The following is an 18,817-nucleotide window of genomic DNA, read 5'->3' as shown; positions in this document are numbered from 1 at the left end:
ATCACACTCCTGACTTGTGCAGTGTAGATGGTGGAAAGGCTTTGGGGGGTCAGGACGTGAGACACTCACTGCAGATTACCCAGCCTCTGACCTGCTCTTGTAGCCACAGTATTTATGTAGCTGGTCCAGTTAATTTTCTGGTCAATGGTGACCCCCCCAGGATGTTGATGGTGGGGGATTCGGCGATGGTAATGCCGTTGAATGTCAAGGGGCGGTGGTTAGACTCTCGCTTGTTGGAGATAGTCATTGTCTGGCACTTTTGTGGCGTGAATGTTACCTGCCACTTATCAGCCCAAGCCTGAACGTCGTCCAGGTCTTGTTACATGCGGGCATGGACTGCTTCATTATCTGAGGAGTTGCGAATGGCGCTGAACACTGTGCAGTCATCAGCGAACATCCCCATTTCTGACCTTATGTTGGAGGGAAGGTCATTAATGAAGCAGCTGAAGATGGTTGGGCCTAGGACACTGCCCTGAGGAACTCTTGCAGTGATGTCCTGGGGCTGTGATGATTGACCTTCAACCACCACAACCATCTTCTTTTGTGCTAGGTATGACTCCAGCCAGTGGAGAGTTTTCCCCTGATTCCCATTGATTTCAGTTTTACTAGGGCTCCTTGATGCCACACTCGGTCAAATGCTGCCTTGATGTCGAGCGCAGTCACTCTCACCTCACCTCTGGAATTCAGCTCCTTTGTCCATGTTTGGACCAAGGCTGTAATGAGGTCGGGAGCCGAGTGGTCCTGGCGGAACCCAAACTGGACATCAGTTTCTGACGTTTCTGCCACTGGAAACAGTTTCTCCTTATTTACTCTATCAAACCCCCCCCCCATGATTTTTAACACCTCAATTAAATCTCCCCTCTCTGCTCTAAGGAGAACAACCCTAGTTTCTCTAAATCTCTCCACAGAACGGAAGTCCCTCATCCCTGGTACCATTCTGGTCAATCTCCTCTTTAACCTTCTCTGTTCTAAGGAGAACAATCCCAGCTTCTCCAGTCTCTCCACATCACTGAAGTCCCGCGTCACTGGTACCGTCTCCTGTCTCCCCTTGGTCCCTCCAACCCTGACCTTCCACAACACGTGCGAGGAGCTTGTGGACTTCCTTGTCACTAAGGCGGAGACCACTTGTTTAAGCTACCTTCTGCTCTTTCCTCCTCCCTTCCCCTTGCTCATCAATCCAAACTTTCCCCCCGCCCCCCCCCCCCAGACATCTCCTAGCCCTGAACTTGTGTCTTCTTCCAGTTTCTCTCCCCTCGTGCCCTCTCCGAGCTCATCTTGGCCCCGAGACCCACCTCCTGCTCCCTTTGATCCCAATCTAAACTGATGACCTCCTGCTTTCGCTATCCATACCACCAGGGAGCCTACAAGATATCAAGATCCTTTGAGATTCACTACATACATAATCAGCCTGTGAACAAGTGCCGAGTATGTCGCCGTGGGATTGCTCAGCCTGCTGTTTTAAATAGAAGGCAATCAGGCGCACCAACGTCAGTGTTCTCGCTCAGGCCAACATTCCCAGCATCGAAGCTTTGACCACGCTCGATCAGCTCCGATGGACGGGTCACATTGTCCGCATGCCCGATACGAGACTCCCAAAACAAGCGCTCCACTCGGAGCTCCGGCACGGCAAGAGAGCCCCAGGTGGGCAGAGGAAACGCTTCAAGGACACCCTCAAAGCCTCCTTGAAAAAGTGCAACATCCCCACTGACACCTGGGAATCCCTGGCCCAAGACCGCACAAAGTGGAGGAGAAGCATCCGGGAAGGCGCCGAACACCTCGAGTCTCTTCGCTGGGAGCAAGCGGAAGCCAAGCGCAGGCAGCGCAAGGAGCGCACGTCAACCCAAGCACCCCACCCACCCGCCCCTTCAACCACCGTCTGCCCCACCTGTGACAGAGACTGTAGGTCCCGCATTGGACTCATCAGTCACCTGCGAACTCATTTTTAATGTGGATGCAAGTCATCCTCGGTTCCGAGGGACTGTCTAAGAAGAAGGCGCTTGAATTAGAAGCATTTTACAGCATGGATTACACAGGATTCCATCGGATATACGGCACAGAAAGATGCCATTCGGCCCAACCAGTCCATGCTGGCGTTTATGCTCCACTCGAGCCTCCTCCCGTCTTTCCTCATCTAAATCTATCAGCGTAACCCTCGATTCCCTTCTCCCTCATCTCCTTGTCCAGCCTCCCCTTAAATGCATCGATACTATTCGCTTCAACCACTCCCTGTGGTAGCGAGTTCCACATTCTCACCACTCTCTGGGTAAAGAAGTTTCTCCTGAATTCCCTATTGGATTTCTTGGTGATGATCTTATATTGATGGCCTCTAGTTATGCTCTTCCCCACAAGTGGAAACACTCTCTCTGTATCCACTCTATCAAAACCTTTCATCATTTTAAAGACCTCTATTAGGTCACCCCTCAGCCTTCTTATTTCAAGAGAAAAGAGACCCAGCCTGTTCATCCTTTCCTGATATGTATACCCTCGCATTTCTGGTATCATCCTTGTAAATCTTCTCTGCACCCTCTCCAGTGCCTCTATATCCTTTTTATAATATGGTGACCAGAACTGTACGCAGTTCTCCAAGTGTGGTCTAACCAAGGTTCGATGTTTCGATAACTTCCCTACTTTTCAATTCTATCCCTCTAGAAATAAACCCTAGTGCTTGGTTTGCTTTTTGTGGCCTTGCTAACCTGTGTCGCAACTTTTAGTGATTTGTGTATTTGTACTCCGAGATCCCTTTGTTCCTCTACCCCACCCAGACTCGCACCCTCCAAGTGATAAGTGACCTCCCTATTCTTCCTACCAAAATGTAATACCTCACGTTTATCTGTGTCGAACTTCATTTGCCAATTATTTGCCCATTCTGCAAGTTTATTAATGTCCTCCTGTAACTTGTTGCAGTCCTCCTCAGTATTGACTATCCCCCCCAATTCGGTGTCATCCGTAAATTTAGAAATTGTGTTTTTGATTCCAAAGTCTAACTCGTTAATGTAAATTGTGAACAACAGTGGTCCCAGCACTGATCCTTGTGGAACACCACTACCCACCTCCTGCCACTGGGAATAGCTACCCTTTACCCCACTCTCTGCTTTCTGTCTTGAAGCCAGCCAGCAATCCATTCTGCTACTTGCCCCCTGACTCCGCATTCTCTGACCTTGTTCATCAGTCTATTATTCAGTGCCTTATCGAAGACCTTTTGAAAATCTAGATAAACTACATCGACTGCATTACCCTTGTCTACTCTCTCTGTTACCTTTTCAAAGAAATCAATGAGGTTGGTCAAGCAAGACTTTCCCCTTTTGAAATCCATGTTGACTATTCATTATTATGTTTTTGGTTTCTAGATATTCTTCTATTTTCTCCTTTATTAGGGATTCCATTATTTTTCCTACCACTGATGTTAAGTTCCCTGGACATTGGAAGGAGGCCATTTGGCCCCTCGTGTCTGTGCCAGCTCTTTGAAAGAGTGATCCAAATAGTCCCACTCCCCTGCTCTTTCACCCCCTGGCCCTGCAAATGTCTCCTTTTCAAGTACGTATTCAATTCTCCTTTTGAAAGTTATGACTGAATCTGATTGGAGGGGGGTGGGGTCACATTGAGGTCGGGAGTCATTTTGCGGTAATGGGGGCAGTGCGATAGTCAGGGTTCATACTGGATTCGGAGTGGGGTCATGTCGGGGTCAGGGTGGGTGTCATGTCGGGGTGGTGGGGGTCATGTCAGGGTTGGGGTTCATGTCGGGGTCAGGGATCATGGCGGGGTGGGGGGCACGTGGGGGTGGGGGGGTCATGTCGGAGTCGGGGTGGGGTCACGTCGGGGTCAGGGGTGATGTCGGGGTCGGGGGTCATGTCGGAGTTGGGGGTCATGTTGGGGTCGGGAGTCATGTTGGGGTCGGGTTCATGTTGGGCCGGGGTGGGGGGTCATGTCGGGGTCGGGGTGAGTGGGTCATGTTGGGGTCGGGGATCATTTCGGGGTCGGGGTGAGGGGGCTCATGTCGGGGTCGGGGTGGGTGAGTCATGTCGGGGTCAGGGATAATGTCGGGGTCGGGATGGGGGGGTCACGTCGGGGTCGGGGATCATGTCGGGGTCGGGGTGTCACGTTGGGTTCGGGGTGTGTAGGTCATGTCGGGGTCGGGGATCATGTCAGGTTCGTGGTGGGGGGTCATGTCGGGGTCAGGGATCATGTCGGGGTCGGGGTCAGGGATCATGTCGGGGTTGGGGTGGGGGGTCACGTTGGGGTCGGGGTGGGGGGTCACGTTGGGGTCGGGGTCGGGTGGGCCATGTCGGGGTCGGGGTGGGTTGGGCCATGTCAGGGTCAGGGATCAAATTGGGGTCGGGTGGGGGCCATGTTGGGGTCAGGGGTCATGTCGGGGTCAGGGGTCATGTCGGGGTTGGGTGGGTCATGTAGGGGTCAGGGATCATGTCGGGGTTGGGGTGGGTGGGTCATGTCGGGGTCGGGTATAATGTCAGGATCGGGGTGGGGGGGTCATGTTGGGGTCAGGGATCATGTTGGGGTTGGGGTGGGGGGTCATGTCGGGGTTGGGGTGGGGGGTCATGTCGGGGTCAGGGTGGGTGGGTCGCGTCGGGGTCGGGGTGGGTTGGGCCATGTAGGGGTCAGGGATCATGTTGGGGTCGGGTGGGGGTCATGTTGGAGTCAGGGATCATGTCGGGGTGGGGGATCATGTCGCGGTCGGGGTGGGGGGGTCATGTCGGGGTCGGGGTGGGTGGGTCATGTCTGGGTGGGTGGGCCATGTTGGGGTCGGGCTGTGGTGGGTCATGTCAGGGTCAGGGATCATGTCAGGGTCGGGTGGGACCATGTTGGGGTCAGGGATCATGTCGGGGTCGGGGTCATTTTGGGGTCAGGGTGGGGGGGTCACGTCGCACTCCATGAATAATGCACAGAGGAACCTCTCGCAGACATACTCAGCAATCCCACTATTACCCACTAACATCGAGTCCTACACTACCGCTATCTGATCGCCGACATGCTCCCCGCCACCATGAATCAATAAGTGGTGAAGTTTGCCACGACGAGTTCACCGTTGCTGGGCTTGTATTGGGCAACACCTGGGGAGAAACAAGAAGGACAGTTTTTAATCCGCTTCGTGTTGGCGGGAGAATTGGCGAGACAACTAAAGGGGGATTTTTCCTATTTTACCCTAACAATTTGGCAGGGAGAATGGAAAAGCAGAGTATTTTTTAAATGGTGAGAGATTGGGAAATGTTGGTGTTCAGAGGGACCTGGGTGTCCTTGTACACGAATCACTGAAAGTTAACATGCAGGTACAGCAATTAGGAAGGAAAATGGTATCGTAGAATCATAGAAAGCTACAGCACGGAACGAGGCCATTTCGGCCCATCGTGTCCGCGCCGGCCAACAAAGAGCTATCCAGCCTAATCCCACTTCCCAGCTCTTGGTCCGTAGCCCTGCAGGTTACAGCATCCCAAGGGCACATCCAAGTACTTTTTAAATGTGGTTTGGGTTCCTGCCTCTACCACCCTTTCAGGCAGTGAGTTCCAGACCCCCACAACCCTCTGGGTGAAGAAATTTCCCCTCAAATCCCCTCTAAACCTTCCCCCAATTACTTTAAATCTGTGCCCCCTGGTTTTTGACCCCTCTGCTAAGGGAAATAGGTCCTTTCTATCCACTTTATCTAGGCCCCTCATAATTTTATACACCTCAATAAGGTTTCCCCTCAGCCCCCTCTGTTCCAAAGAAAACAACCCCAGCCTATCCAATCTTTCCTCATAGCTAAAATTCCCCAGCCCAGGCAACATCCTCGTAAATCTCCTCTGCACCCTCTCTAGTGTAATCACATCCTTCCTGTAATGTGGTGACCAGAACTGCACGCAGTATTCCAGCTGCGGCCTAACTAGTGTTTTATACAGTTGAAGCATAACCCCCCTGCTCTTGTATTCTATGCCACGGCTAATAAAGGCAAGCATTCCGTATGCCTTCTTAACCACCTTATCTACCTGGCCTGCTACCTTCAGGGATCTGTGGACATGTACTCCAAGGTCCCTCTGATCTTCTGCACTTCTCAGTATCCTACCATTTATTGCGCATTCCCTTGCCTGGTTAGCCCTCCCCAAATGCATTAACATAGAAATATAGAAACATAGAAGATAGGAGCAGGAGTAGGCCATTCGGCCCCTCGAGCCTGCTCCGCCATTCAATGCGATCATGGCTGATCATCCAAATTCAGTACCCTGTCCCTGCTTTCTCCCCATACCCCTTGATCCCTTTAGCCATAAGAAATATATCCAACTCCTTCTTGAATATATTTAATGTATTGGCCTCCACTGCCTTCTGTGGTAGAGAATTCCACAGGTTCACCACTCTCTGGGTGAAGAAATTCCTCCTCATTTCTGTCCTAAATGGCCTATCCCTTATCCTTAGACTGTGACCCCTGGTTCTGAACTCCCCGACCATTGGGAACATCCTTCCAGCATGTAGTCTGTCCAGTGCTGTCAGAATTTTATAAGTTTCAATGAGATCCCCTCTCATTCTTCTAAACTCCAGCGAGTACAAGCCCAATCAACCCAATCTCTCCTCATATGTCATTCCTGCCATCCCAGGTATCAGCCTGGTGAATCTTCGCTGAACTCCTTCCATGGCAAGAACGTCCTTCCTCAGATAAGGTGACCAAAACTGCACACAATACTCAAGATGTGGTCTCACCAAGGCCCTGTATAACTGCAGCAAGACATCCTTGTTCCTGTACTCAAACCCTCTCGCTACGAAGGCCAACATGCCATTTGCCTTCTTAACCGCCTGCTGCACCTGCATGCTTACCTTCAGCGACTGGTGCACAAGGACACCCAGGTCTCGTTGCACTTCCCCTTCTCCCAATCTATTGCCATTCAGATAATTATCTGCCTTCCTGTTTTTGCCACCAAAGTGGATAACCTCGCATTTATCCACATTATATTGCATCTGCCATGCTTTTGCCCAATCACCCAACCTGTCCAAATCATCCTGGAGTTTCTCCGCATCCTCCTCACAGCACACACGCCCACCCAGCTTTGTGTCATCTGCAAATTTGGAGATATTACATCCAGTTCCCTTGTCTAGATCATTAATATATATTGTGAATAGCTGGGGCCCAAGGACCGATCCCTGCAGTACCCCACTAGTCACTGCCTGTCATTTGGAAAAAGACCCGTTTATTCCAACTCTTTGCTTTCTGTCTGCCAACCAGTTCTCTATCCAAGTCAATACCTTGCCGCCAATCCCATGTGCCTTAACTTTATACACTAATCTCTTATGCGGGACCTTATCGAAAGCCTTCTGAAAGTCCAAATACACCACATCCACTGCTTCTCCCTTAACTATATTACCAGTTACATCCTCAAAAAATTCCAGATTAGTCAAGCACGATTTACCTTTTGTAAATCCATGTTGACTTTGTCCGATCCTGTCACTGTTTTCCAAGTGCTCTGCTATTACATCTTTTATAATGGACTCTAGCATTTTCCCCACTACCGATGTCAGGCTTACCGGTCTGTAATTCCCTGTTTTCTCTCTACCACCTTTTTTGAATAGTGGGGTAACATTAGCTACCCTCCAATCCATGGGTACTGTTCCAGATTCCATCGAATGCTGGAAGATGATCAGCAAAGCATCAACTATTTCTAGGGCCACTTCCTTAAGTACCCTAGGATGTAGATTATCAGGCCCTGGGGATTTATCGGCCTTCAATCCCATCAATTTCCCTAACACCATTTCCCTACAAATACTGATTTCTTTAAGTTCCTCCCTTTCATCAGACGCTATGTTCCCCAACATCTCTGGGAGGTTATTTGTGTCCTCCTTTGTGAAGACAGAACCAAAATATATATTTAATTGGTCCGCCATTTCTTTGTTCCCCATTATAAATTCCCCTGATTCTGACTGCAAGGGACCTACGCTTGACTTCACCAATCTTTTTCTCTTCACATATATTACCCCACACTTCTCCAGATTGAATTCCATTTGCCACTGTTCTGCCCACCTGACCAGTCCATTGATATCTTCCTGCAGTCTACAGCTTTCTTCTTCATTATCAACCACACGGCCAATTTTTGTAACAAGGGTATGTTAGCCTTTATTGCAAGGGGCTTGGAGTGCAAGAGTAAGGAAGACTTGCTGCAATTATATAGGGCTTTGGTGAGACCACACCTGGAGTACTGTGCACTGTTTTGGTCTCCTTACCTAAGGAAAGATATACTTGCCTTAGAGGGAGTGCAACAAAGGTTCACGAGATTGAGTCCTGGGATTAGAGGGTTGTCCTATGAGGAGAGATAGAAGACAGGAGCAGGAGTAGGCCATTCGGCCCCTCGAGCCTGTTCCGCCATTTAATGAGATCATGGCTGATCATCCAAATTCAGTACCCGGTCCCTGCTTCCTCCCCATATCCCTTGATCCCTTTAGCCATAAGAAATATATCTAACTCCTTCTTGAATATATTTAATGAATTGGCCTCAACAGCCTTCTGTGGTAGAGAATTCCACAGGTTCACCACTGTCTGGGTGAAGAAATTCCTCCTCATCTCTGTCCTAAATGGCTTACCCCTTATCCTTAGACTGTGACCCCTGGTTCTGGACTCCCCCGCCATCGGGAACATCCTTCCTGCATCTTGTCTGTCTAGTCCTGTTAGAATTTTATAAGTTTCAATGAGGTCCCCTCCCATTCTTCTAAACTCCAGCGAATACAAGCCCAATCGACCCAATCTCTCTTCACACGTCATTCCTGCCATCCCAGGTATCAGCCTGATAGACAACCCTCTAATCCCAGGAATCGATCTATTGAACCTTTGCTGCTCTCCCTCTAAGGGAAGTATATCTTTCCTTAGGTAAGGAGGCCAGAACTGTGCACAGTACTCCAGGTGTGGTCTCACCAAAGCCCTATATAATTGCAGCAAGTCTTCCTTACTCTTGCACTCCAAGCCCCTTGCAATAAAGGCTAACATACCCTTGTTACAAAAATTGGCCGTGTGGTTGATAATGATTGAGTAGACTGGGCCTATATTTCCTCGCGTTTAGAAGGATGAGAGGTGATCTCATTGAAATGTATAAAATTCTTAGAGGATAGATGCTGGGAGGATGTTTCCCTTGGCTGGGGAGTCTAGAACTATTTGTCACAGTCTCAGAATAAGGGGTCGGCCACTTAGGACGGAGATGAGGAGGAATTTCTTCACTCAGAGGGTGGTGAATCTTTGGAATTCTCTACCCCAGAGGGCTGTGGAGGCTGAATCGTTGAGTATATTCAAGACAGAGAGCGATAGATTTTTGGACTCTCGGGGAATCGAGGGATATGGGGATCGGGCGAGAAAGTGGAGTTGAGGTAGAAGATCAGCCATGATCTCATTGAATGGCGGAGCCGGCTCGAGGGTTGTATGACCTACTCCTGCTCCTATTTCTTATGTTCTTATGAATCATTTTAACCTCACCCGGGATCAGTATCAGGTCTAACAGTGGAGAGCAAGATTGGGCGGGGTGCAAACCCAACCTCCAACCCCACCCTGTCGGTTTCCCATTGGCTCGGTTAGGTTGAAATGACTTTCCCCCAAATCCTTCCGTTAATAAAGGTGCCATTGCATAGAATTACATCGAGCGTATAGCACAGAAACAGACCATTGGGCAACAACTGGTCCGTGCCGGTGTTTATGCTCCACACGAGCCTCCTCCCACCCCTCTTCATCTCACCCCATCAACATAACCTTCCAGTCCTTTCTCCCTCATGAGTTTATCCAGCTTCCCCTTAAATGCATCTCTGCGATTCGCCTCAACCACTCCCTGTGGCAGCGAGTTCCACATTCTCACCACTCTCTGGGTAAAGAAGTTTCTCCTGAATTCCCTAGTGGATTTATTAGTGACTGTCTTCTATGGATGGCCCTTGGATCTGGTCTCCCCCACAAATGGAAACATCTTCTCTGTGTCTACCCTACCGAACAATTTCATAATTTTAAAGACCTCTATCAGGTCACCCCTCGGCCTTCTCTTTTCAAAAGAAAAGAGCCTCAGCCTGTTCATTCTTGCCCCATAGCCCTGCAAATTTTCCCCTTCGAGTATTTATCTGATTTCCCTTTTGAAAGTTCCTATTGAATCTGCTCCCACCGCCCTTTCAGGCAGCACATTCCAGATCACAACAACTCACTGCATAAAAACATTCTCCTCATCTCCCCCTCTGGTTCTTTTGCCGATTATCTTCAATCTGTGTCCTCTGGTTACCGACCCTCCTACCACTGGAAACAGTTTCTCCTTATTTACTCCATCAAAAACCTTCATCATTTTGAACACCTCGATTAAATCTCCCCTTAACCTTCTCTGCTCTAAGGAGAACAACCCCAGCTTCTCCAGTCTCTCCACATAACTGAAGTCCCTCATCCCTGGTACCATTCTGGTCAATCTCCCCTTAACCTTCTCTGCTCGAAGGAGAACAATCCCAGCTTCTCCAGTCTCTCCACATCACTGAAGTCCCTCATCCCTGGTACCATTCTGGTCAATCTCCCCTTAACCTTCTCTGCTCTAAGGAGAACAATCCCAGCTTCTCCAGTCTCTCCACATAACTGAAGTCCCTCATCCCTGGTACCATTCTGGTCAATCTCCCCTTAACCTTCTCTGCTCTAAGGAGAACAACCCCAGCTTCTCCAGTCTCTCCACATCACTGAAGTCCCTCATCCCCGGTACCATTCTGGTCAATCTCCCCTCTGCATCCTCTCCAAGGCCTCAACATCCTTCTTAAAGTGTGGTGTCCAGAATTGGACACAATACTGTAGCTCAGGCTTAACCAGTGATTTATAAAGGTTTAGCAATAAGCTCCTTGCTTTTGTATTCTATACCTCTCTTAATAAAGCCAAGGAACCCACATGCTTTTGAACAGCCTTCTCAACCTGTCCTGTCACCGTCAAAGATTCGTGTATGTACACCCCCAGGTCTCTCTGTTCCTGCACCCCCTTTGAGATTGTACCATTTAGTTCAAATTGCCTCTCCTCATTCTTCCTACCGAAATGAATCACTTCACACTTCTCTGCATTAAATTGCATTTGCCATGTGTTTGCCCATGTCACCAGTCTGTCCGCGTCCTCAATAAGTCTTCCATTATCCTCCTCACTGTTTACTGCATTAAACATTACTGCATTAGGCCTCAGCTAGAGTACTGCGTGCAGTTCTGGTCACCACATTACAGGAAAGATGTGATTGTACTAGAGAGGGTACAGAGGAGATTTACAAGGATGTTGCTGGGAGTAGAGAATCTTAGCTGTGAGGAAAGACTGGATAGGCTGGGTCTGTTTTCCTTGGAACAGAGGAGGCTGAGGGGAGACCTTATTGAGGTGTATAAAATTATGAGGGGCCTAGATAAAGTGGATAGAAAGGACCTATTTCCCTTAGCAGAGGGGTCAAAAACCAGGGGGCACAGATTTAAAGTAATTGGTGGAAGGATTAGAGGGGATTTGAATATACCCAATGACTGAGCCTCCACAGCCCCCTGGGGTAGAGAATTCCAAATATTCACCGCCCTCTGAGTGAAGAAATTTCTTCTCATCTCAGTCCTAAATGGCCGACCCCTTATTCTGAGACTGTGACCCCTGGTTCTAGGATCACCTCTCATTCTTCTAAGTTCTAGGGAATATAAGTCTATTCAATCTCTCCCCATAGTACAATCCCCTCATCCCAGGATTGCCTGGAAGGGGGCAGGGGAGGGAGGTCGGAGTGTAATTTCCCAGCCGTTCTGCCCCTAAATTGGTCGGTGTTCAGATGTGATGTTTCGCCTCTCCCGGGAGGTCACATGGGTTTCTGGGTGGCGGAGGGAGTGCCTATATTGTGATACACAATAGATCGCAAATTGTGCGGGACAAGCTGGGTGGACGAGAGGGTATTTTCCTGCCAGCCATTGTTTGTGTAGCAGGTGTCTGAAATGTCAAGTGAATCTTATATCTCAGCTGTGGTTCAGTGCGTAGCGCTCTCGCCTCGGAGTCAGAAGGTTGTGGGATCAGGTCTCCGTCCAGAGACTTGAGCACAAAAATCTAGGCCGACACTCCCAGTGCAGTGCTGAGGGAGAGCCAGACGGTCGGAGGGTCAGTACTGAGGCAGGGCTGCACTATCGGAGCGTCAGCACTGAGGGAGCGCTGCACTGTCGGAGGTGCAGTACTGAGGGAGCGCTGCACTGTTGGAGGGTCAGTACTGAGGAAGCGCTGCACAATTGGAGGGGCAGAACTGAGGGAGCGCTGCACTGTCGGAGGTGCAGTACTGAGGGAGCACTGCACTGTCGGAAGGGCAGTACTGAGGGAGCGCTTCACTGTTGGAGGGGCAGTACTGAGGGAGCGCTGCACTGTCGGAGGGGCAGTACTGAGGGAGCGCTGCACTGGCGGAGGGGCAGTACTGAGGGATCGCTGCACTGTCGGAGGGGCAGTACTGAGGGAGTGCAGCACTGTCGGAGGTGCAGTACTGAGGGAGTGCTGCACTGTCGGAGGGGCAGGACTGAGGGAGTGCTGCACATTCAGAGGGGCAGCACTGAGGGAGAGCCTCATTGTCAGAGGGGCAGTACTGAGGGAGTGCTGCACAGTCGGAGGGGCACTACTGAGGTAGCACCGCACTGTCGAAGGGGCAGTACTGAGGGAGCGCTGCACTGTCGGAGGGGCAGTACTGAGGGAGCGCTGCACTGTCGGAGGGGCAGTACTGAGGGAGTGCTGCACAGTCGGAGGGGCAGTACTGAGGGAGCGCTGCACATTCGGAGGAGCAGTACTGAGGGAGCGCTGCACTGTCGGAGGGGCAGTACTGAGGGAGCGCTGCACTGTTGGAGGGGCAGTACTGAGGGAGCGCTGCACTATCAGAGGGGCGGTACTGAGGGTGTGCCGCACTGTTGGAGGGGCAGTAAAGAGGGAGTGCTGCACTGTCGGAGGGGCAGTACTGAGGGAGAGCTGCTGCACTGTCGGAGGTGCAGTACCGAGGGAGCGTTGCACTGTCGGAGGGTCAGTACTGAGGGAGCGTTGCACTGTCGGAGGGGCAGTATTATGGAAGCGCCGCACTGTCGGCGGGGCAGTACTGGGGGAGCGCCACACTGTCGGAGGGGCAGTACTGAGGGAGCGCAGTACTGTCAGAGGGGCAGTACTGAGGGAGCGCTGCTCTGTCAGAGGGGCAGTACTGAGGGAGCGCAGCACTCTCAGAGGGGCAGTACTGAGGGAGTGCAGCACTGTCGGAGGGGGAGTACTGAGGGAGTGCTGTACTGTCGGAGGGGCAGTACTGAGGGAGCGCCGCACTGTCAGAGGGTCAATACTGAGGGAGCGCTGCACTGTCGGAGGGGCAGTACTGAGGGAGCGCTGCACTGTTGGAGGTGCAGTACTGAGGGAGCGCTGCACTGTCGGGCGGGCAGTACTGAGGGAGTGCTGCACTGTTGGAGGAGCAGTACTGAGGGAGCGCTGCACTGTCGGATGGGCAGTACTGAGGGAGCGCTGCACAACTGGAGGGGCAGTACTGAGGGAGCGCCACACTGTCAGAGGGGCAGTACTGAGGGAGTGCTGCACTGTCGGAGGGGCAGTACTGAGGGAGCGCTGCACTGTGGGAGGTGCAGTACTGAGGGAGCGCTGCACTGTCGGATGGGCAGTACTGAGGGAGCGCTGCACTGTCGGAGGTGCAGTACTGAGGGAGCGCTGCACTGTCGGAAGGGCAGTACTGAGGGAGCGCTTCACTGTTCGAGGGGCATTACTGAGGGAGTGCTGCACTGTCAGAGGGGCAGTACTGAGGGAGCGCTGCACTGGCGGAGGGGCAGTACAGAGGGAGCGCTGCACTGTTGGAGGGGCAGTACTGAGGCAGTGCTGCACTGTCGGAGGGGTAGTACTGAGGGAGTGCTGCACATTCGGAGGGGCAGTACTGAGGGGGAGCCTCATTGTCAGAGGGGCAGTACTGAGGGAGTGCTGCACAGTCGGAAGGGCAGTACTGAGGGAGCGCCGCACTGTCGGAGGGGCAGTACTGAGGGAGTGCTGCACTGTCGGAGGGGCAGTACTGAGGGAGCGCTGCACTGTCGGAGGGGCTGTACTGAGGGAGCGCTGCACTGTCGGAGGGGCAGTACTGAGCGAGTGCTGCACTGTCGGAAGGACAGTACTGAGGGTGTGCTGCACTGTCGCAGGGGCAATACTGAGGGTGTGCTGCACTGTCGGAGGGGTGGTACTGAGGGAGCGCTGCACTGTCGGAGGGGCAGTACTGAGGGAGTGCTGCACTGTTGGAGGGGCGGTACTGAGGGAGTGCTGCACTGTCGGAGGGGCAGTACTGAGTGAGCGCTGAACTGTCGGAGGGGCAGTACTGAGGGAGTGCTGCACTGTCGGAGGGGCAGTACTGAGGGTGTGCTGCACTGTCGGAGGGGCAGTAAAGAGGGAGTGCTGCACTGTCGGAGGGGCAGTACTGAGGAAGCGCCGCACTGTCAGAGGGGCAGTACTGAGGGAGTGCCGCACTGTCGGAGGGGCAGTACTGAGGGAGTGCCGCACTGTCGGAGGGGCAGTACTGAGGGAGCGCCACACTGTCGGAGGGGCCGTACTGAGGCAGCGCAGTACTGTCAGAGGGCAGTACTGAGGGAGCGCTGCACTGTCAGAGGGACAGTACTGAGGGAACGCTGCACTGTCGGAGATAGATTACTGAGGGAGCACCGCACTGTCGGAGGGGCAGTACTGAGGGAGCGTTGCACTGTCAGAGGGGCAGTGAAGAGGGAGCGCCGCACTGTCAGAGGGGCAGTACTGAGGGAGTGCAGCAGTGTTGGAGGGGAAGTACTGAGGGAGCGCTGCACTGTCGGAGGGTCAATACTGAGGGAGCGCTGCACTGTCGGAGGGGCAGTACTGAGGGAGCGCTGCACTGTCGGAGGTGCAGTACTGAGGGAGCGCTGCACTGTCGAAGGGGCAGTACTGAGGTAGTGCTGCACTGTCGGAGGGGCAGTACTGAGGGAGTGCTGCACTGTCGGAGGGGCAGTACTGTGGGAGAGCTGCACATTCGGAGAGGCAGTACTGAGGGAGCGCTGCACTGTCGGAGGGGCAGTACTGAGGGAGTGCTGCACTGTCGGAGGGGCAGTACTGAGGGAGTGCTGACTGTCAGAGGGGCAGTACTGAGGGAGTGCTGCACTGTCGGGGTGGCAGTACTGAGGGAGTGCTGCACTGTCAGACGGGCAGTAAAGACGGAGTGCTGCACTGTCGGAGGGGCAGTACTGAGGGAGAGCTGCATTGTCAGAGGAGCGACACTGAGGGAGCGCTGCACTGTCGGAGGGGCAGTACTGAGGGAGTGATTCACTGTTGGAGGGGCAGTACTGAGGGTGTGCTCCACTATCGAAGGGGCAGTACTGAGGGAGCGCGGCACTGTCGGAGGGGCAGTACTGAGTGAGTGCCGCACTGTCGGAGGGGCAGCACTGAGGGAGTGCCGCACTGTCGGAGAAGCACTACTGAGGGAGCACCACACTGTCGGAGGGGCAGTAATGAGGGAGCGCTGCACTGTCAGAGGGGCAGTACTGAGGGTGCGCTGCACTGTCGGAGGGGCAGTACTGAGGGAGTGCTGCTCTGTCGGAGGGGCAGTAATGAGGGAGCGCAGCACTGTCGGAGGGGCAGTACTGATGGAGTGCCGCACTGTCGGAGGGTCAGTACTGAGGGTGTGCTCCCCTGTCGGAGGGGCAGTACTGAGGGAGCGCTGCTGCACTGTTGGAGGTGCATTACCGAGGGAGCGTTGCACTGTCGGAGAGTCAGTAGTGATGGAGCGTTGCACTGTCTGAGGGGCAGTACTGAGGGATTGCTGCACTGTCGGAGGGCCAGTACTGAGGGAGCGCTGCACTGTCGGAGGGGCAGTACTGAGGGAGTGCCGCACTATCGGAGGGGCAGTACTGAGGGAGCGCCGCACTGTCGGAGGGGCAGTACTAAGGGAGCGCCGCACTGTCAGAGGGGCAGTACTGAGTGAGCGCCGCACTGTCGGAGGGGCAGTACTGAGGGAGCGCCGCAGTGTCCAAGGGGCAGTACTGAAGGATCGCTGCACTGTCGGAGGGGCAGTATTGAGGGAGCGCTGCACTGTCGGAGGGGCAGTACTGAGGGAGCGCTGCACTGTCAGATGGGATGTACTGAGGTAGCGCTGCAGTGTCCAAGGGGCAGTACTGAGGGAGTGCTGCACTGTCGGAGGTGCAGCACTGAGGGAGCGCCGCAGTGTCCAAGGGGCAGTACTGAAGGATCGCTGCACTGTCGGAGGGGCAGTATTGAGGGAGCGCTGCACTGTCGGAGGTGCAGTACAGAGGGAGCGCTGCACTGTCGGAGCGGCAGTACTGAGGGAGCGCTGCAGTGTCCAAGGGGCAGTACTGAGGGAGTGCTGCACTGTCGGAGGGGCAGCACTGAGGGAGCGCTGCACTGTCGGAGGAGCGGTACTGAGGGAGTGCTGCAGTGTCGGAGCGGCAGTACTGAGGGAGCGCTGCACTTTCGGATTGGCAGTACTGAGGGAGCGCTGCACTGTCGGAGGGGCCGTACTGAGGGAACGCTGCACCATGGAGATGCCGTCTTTCAGATGAGGCGTTAAACCCAGGACCCCGTCTGCCCTCTCGGGTGAACGTAAAAGATCCCACGGCCACTATTTCAAAGATGTGTAGAGCGGGGAGTTCTCCCCGGACTCCTGGGGCCAACATTTTACACCTCAGCCAACACCAAAAAAAACCCCCAAATTATCTGGTCATTTATCTCATTGCTGTTTGTGGGAGCTTGCTGTGCGCCAATTGGCTGCCGCGTTTCCTGCATTATAACATTGGCCGCACTTCAAAAAAAGTCCTTCATTGGCTGTCTAGCGCTTTGGGACTTCCGGAGGTGGTGAAAGGCGCTGGAGAAATGGGAGTACTTTCTCTCGATCTTACCCACGGGAATTGGCACCTTCCCATTGAGGAATTGCCAGTAGGTTCTCGTACTGTCTTTGCCCGCAGTGCCGCCGATACTGGTGATGTAGGGTCCCCAGGTGGTCTCCTTCCATTTGAATCTGAGGGAGGAGAACAACACACACACGTGAAGATCGTGCAACGGGCCATTAGACACAAAGCTGTTCTGACAGGTGGCCTCTCGAACTCTGAACTCCGACTGACCAACTGTCCATGAATGGGGCATCCGTCAAAATAAACCTCCACAGGCTCCAGGGGCAGAGGCTACAAGGAAATTCATCTCCTGGGTGTCTCGCTGTCTCTCTCTCTCTGCCTGTCTCTCTCTCTCGGCCTGTGTCTCTCTCTCTCTCGGCCTGTCTCTCTCTCTCTCTCTCTCGGTCTGTGTCTCTCTCTCTCTCGGCCTGTGTCTCTCTCTCTCTCTCGGCCTGTCTCTCTCTCTCTCTCTCTCTCGGCCTGTCTCTCTCTCTCTCTCTCGGCCTGTCTCTCTCCTTCTCGGCCTGTGTCTCTCTCTCTCTCTCAGCCTGTGTCTCTCTCTCTCTCGGCCTGTCTCTCTCTCTCTCTCTCAGCCTGTCTCTCTCTTTCTCGGCCTGTGTGTCTCTCTCTCTCTCGGCCTGTGTCTCTCTCTCTCTCGGCCTGTCTCTCTCTCTCTCTCAGCCTGTGTCTCTCTCTCTCTCGGCCTGTGTCTCTCTCTCTCTCTCGGCCTGTCAATTCAATTCAATTCAATTCAAATGCTTTATTGGCATGAAAGTTTACAGAGAACCATATTGCCAAAGCTTACATAGCAAAAAGGTACAGTTTTCCAACATTCTGTAGGTGTCAATCGATTTGACATTTGTTGGGTACATACAATATTACTTTTAACAATATTAATTTTAAACAGTCTTAATTTTAAACAGTCCTCAGGTTGTGACATGTTGTTACATATTTGGCCCCAAGGTATGGTCTGTCTCCTTCTCCTCAGACTAATCTCAATTTTGACAGGTCATCCAATTCCTTGAAATCTGGGGTTGTTTGGCTTAGCTTGTTGAATAATATGTTTCTTGATGTGTTGAATTTTTCGCATTTTAGGAGGAAATGCATTTCTGTTTCAACCTCGCCGGCCAGACATTGATCGCATATTCTATTCTCTCTAGGCTGCCAGGATTTCTTGTATCTGCCTTTTTCAATTTCCAGTTGGTGGTCGCTTAGTCTGTACCTGGTGAGGGTCTGTCTCTGTTTTGTGTCTCTGATGGTCGTGAGGTAGTCTGCCAGTTTATATTCTCTTTTTAGGGCCCGGTAACATTCTAATCTGCTTTGGCTTTCGGTTATTTTGTTCCAATGTTCCAGGTAGGTTTCTTTGCATTGTTTAATGATTTGGTTCACTCGGATTGGTGTTTGGACGGCTGTGTTGGTCTGGGGCTGGTCAGGGTCCGGCTGAGTACTTAGTTTCAGTAGCAGCTGACTCAGGGGACTCTTTTCTGGGTTTAGCTCTTGGGTCTGAAAGGCTTTGAAATGAAGGGTGTCTGGGGAGCTAGATTTGAGGTGATTTAGGAAGTTTAGTGCTCGTTTTTGGATGTTTATTATCAGTGGGTATCTGCCTAGTTCGGCTCTGCATGCATTTGTTGGCGTTTTTCTTTGGGTGCGAAGGATGCTTCGGCAGAATTCTGCATGTAGGGCTTCTATTGTGTGTTTTTCCCATTTAGTGTAGCTTTGGTGATTTAGCGGGCCCCATACTTCACTACCGTACAGTGCAATGGGCAGGATTATGCTGTCAAATATTTTGAGCCAGATTTTGATTGGGATTTGGATGTTGTAGAATTTTCTTTTTATTGCATATAGGGCTCTTCGGGCTTTTTCTTTTAGTGCATTCACTGCTATGCTGAAGCTCCCTGATGCTGTAATAGTTAGACCAAGGTAGGTGTAGCTCATAGTGTGTCCTATAGCGGTATCACTGAGGGTAAATTGGTATTTGTTTTCCTGACAT

At 52.3% G+C, this 18,817-nt stretch overlaps 1 protein-coding gene across 1 annotated transcript in view; it reads right to left on the bottom strand.

Annotated features, from left to right (window-relative positions):
* Positions 1-5,004: 5,004 nt before the first annotated feature.
* Positions 5,005-18,817, bottom strand: part of LOC147092194 (cobalamin binding intrinsic factor-like) — a 69,237-nt gene continuing 55,424 nt past the window's right edge. The window contains exons 8-9 of the mRNA XM_085975564.1: positions 16,837-16,955; positions 5,005-5,066 (exon numbers count right to left, since the gene is read on the bottom strand). Of these exons, the coding sequence (XP_085831690.1) occupies positions 5,005-5,066; positions 16,837-16,955 (181 nt within the window). The remainder of the gene's footprint in view (positions 5,067-16,836; positions 16,956-18,817) is intronic.

This window comes from Somniosus microcephalus, unplaced genomic scaffold, assembly GCF_052327205.1.
Source record: "Somniosus microcephalus isolate GS21.2 unplaced genomic scaffold, FLI_Smic_1.0 unresolved_chr2, whole genome shotgun sequence".
NCBI classification, from domain to species: domain Eukaryota; kingdom Metazoa; phylum Chordata; class Chondrichthyes; order Squaliformes; family Somniosidae; genus Somniosus; species Somniosus microcephalus.
This window is presented reverse-complemented; position numbering and strand designations above follow the sequence as displayed.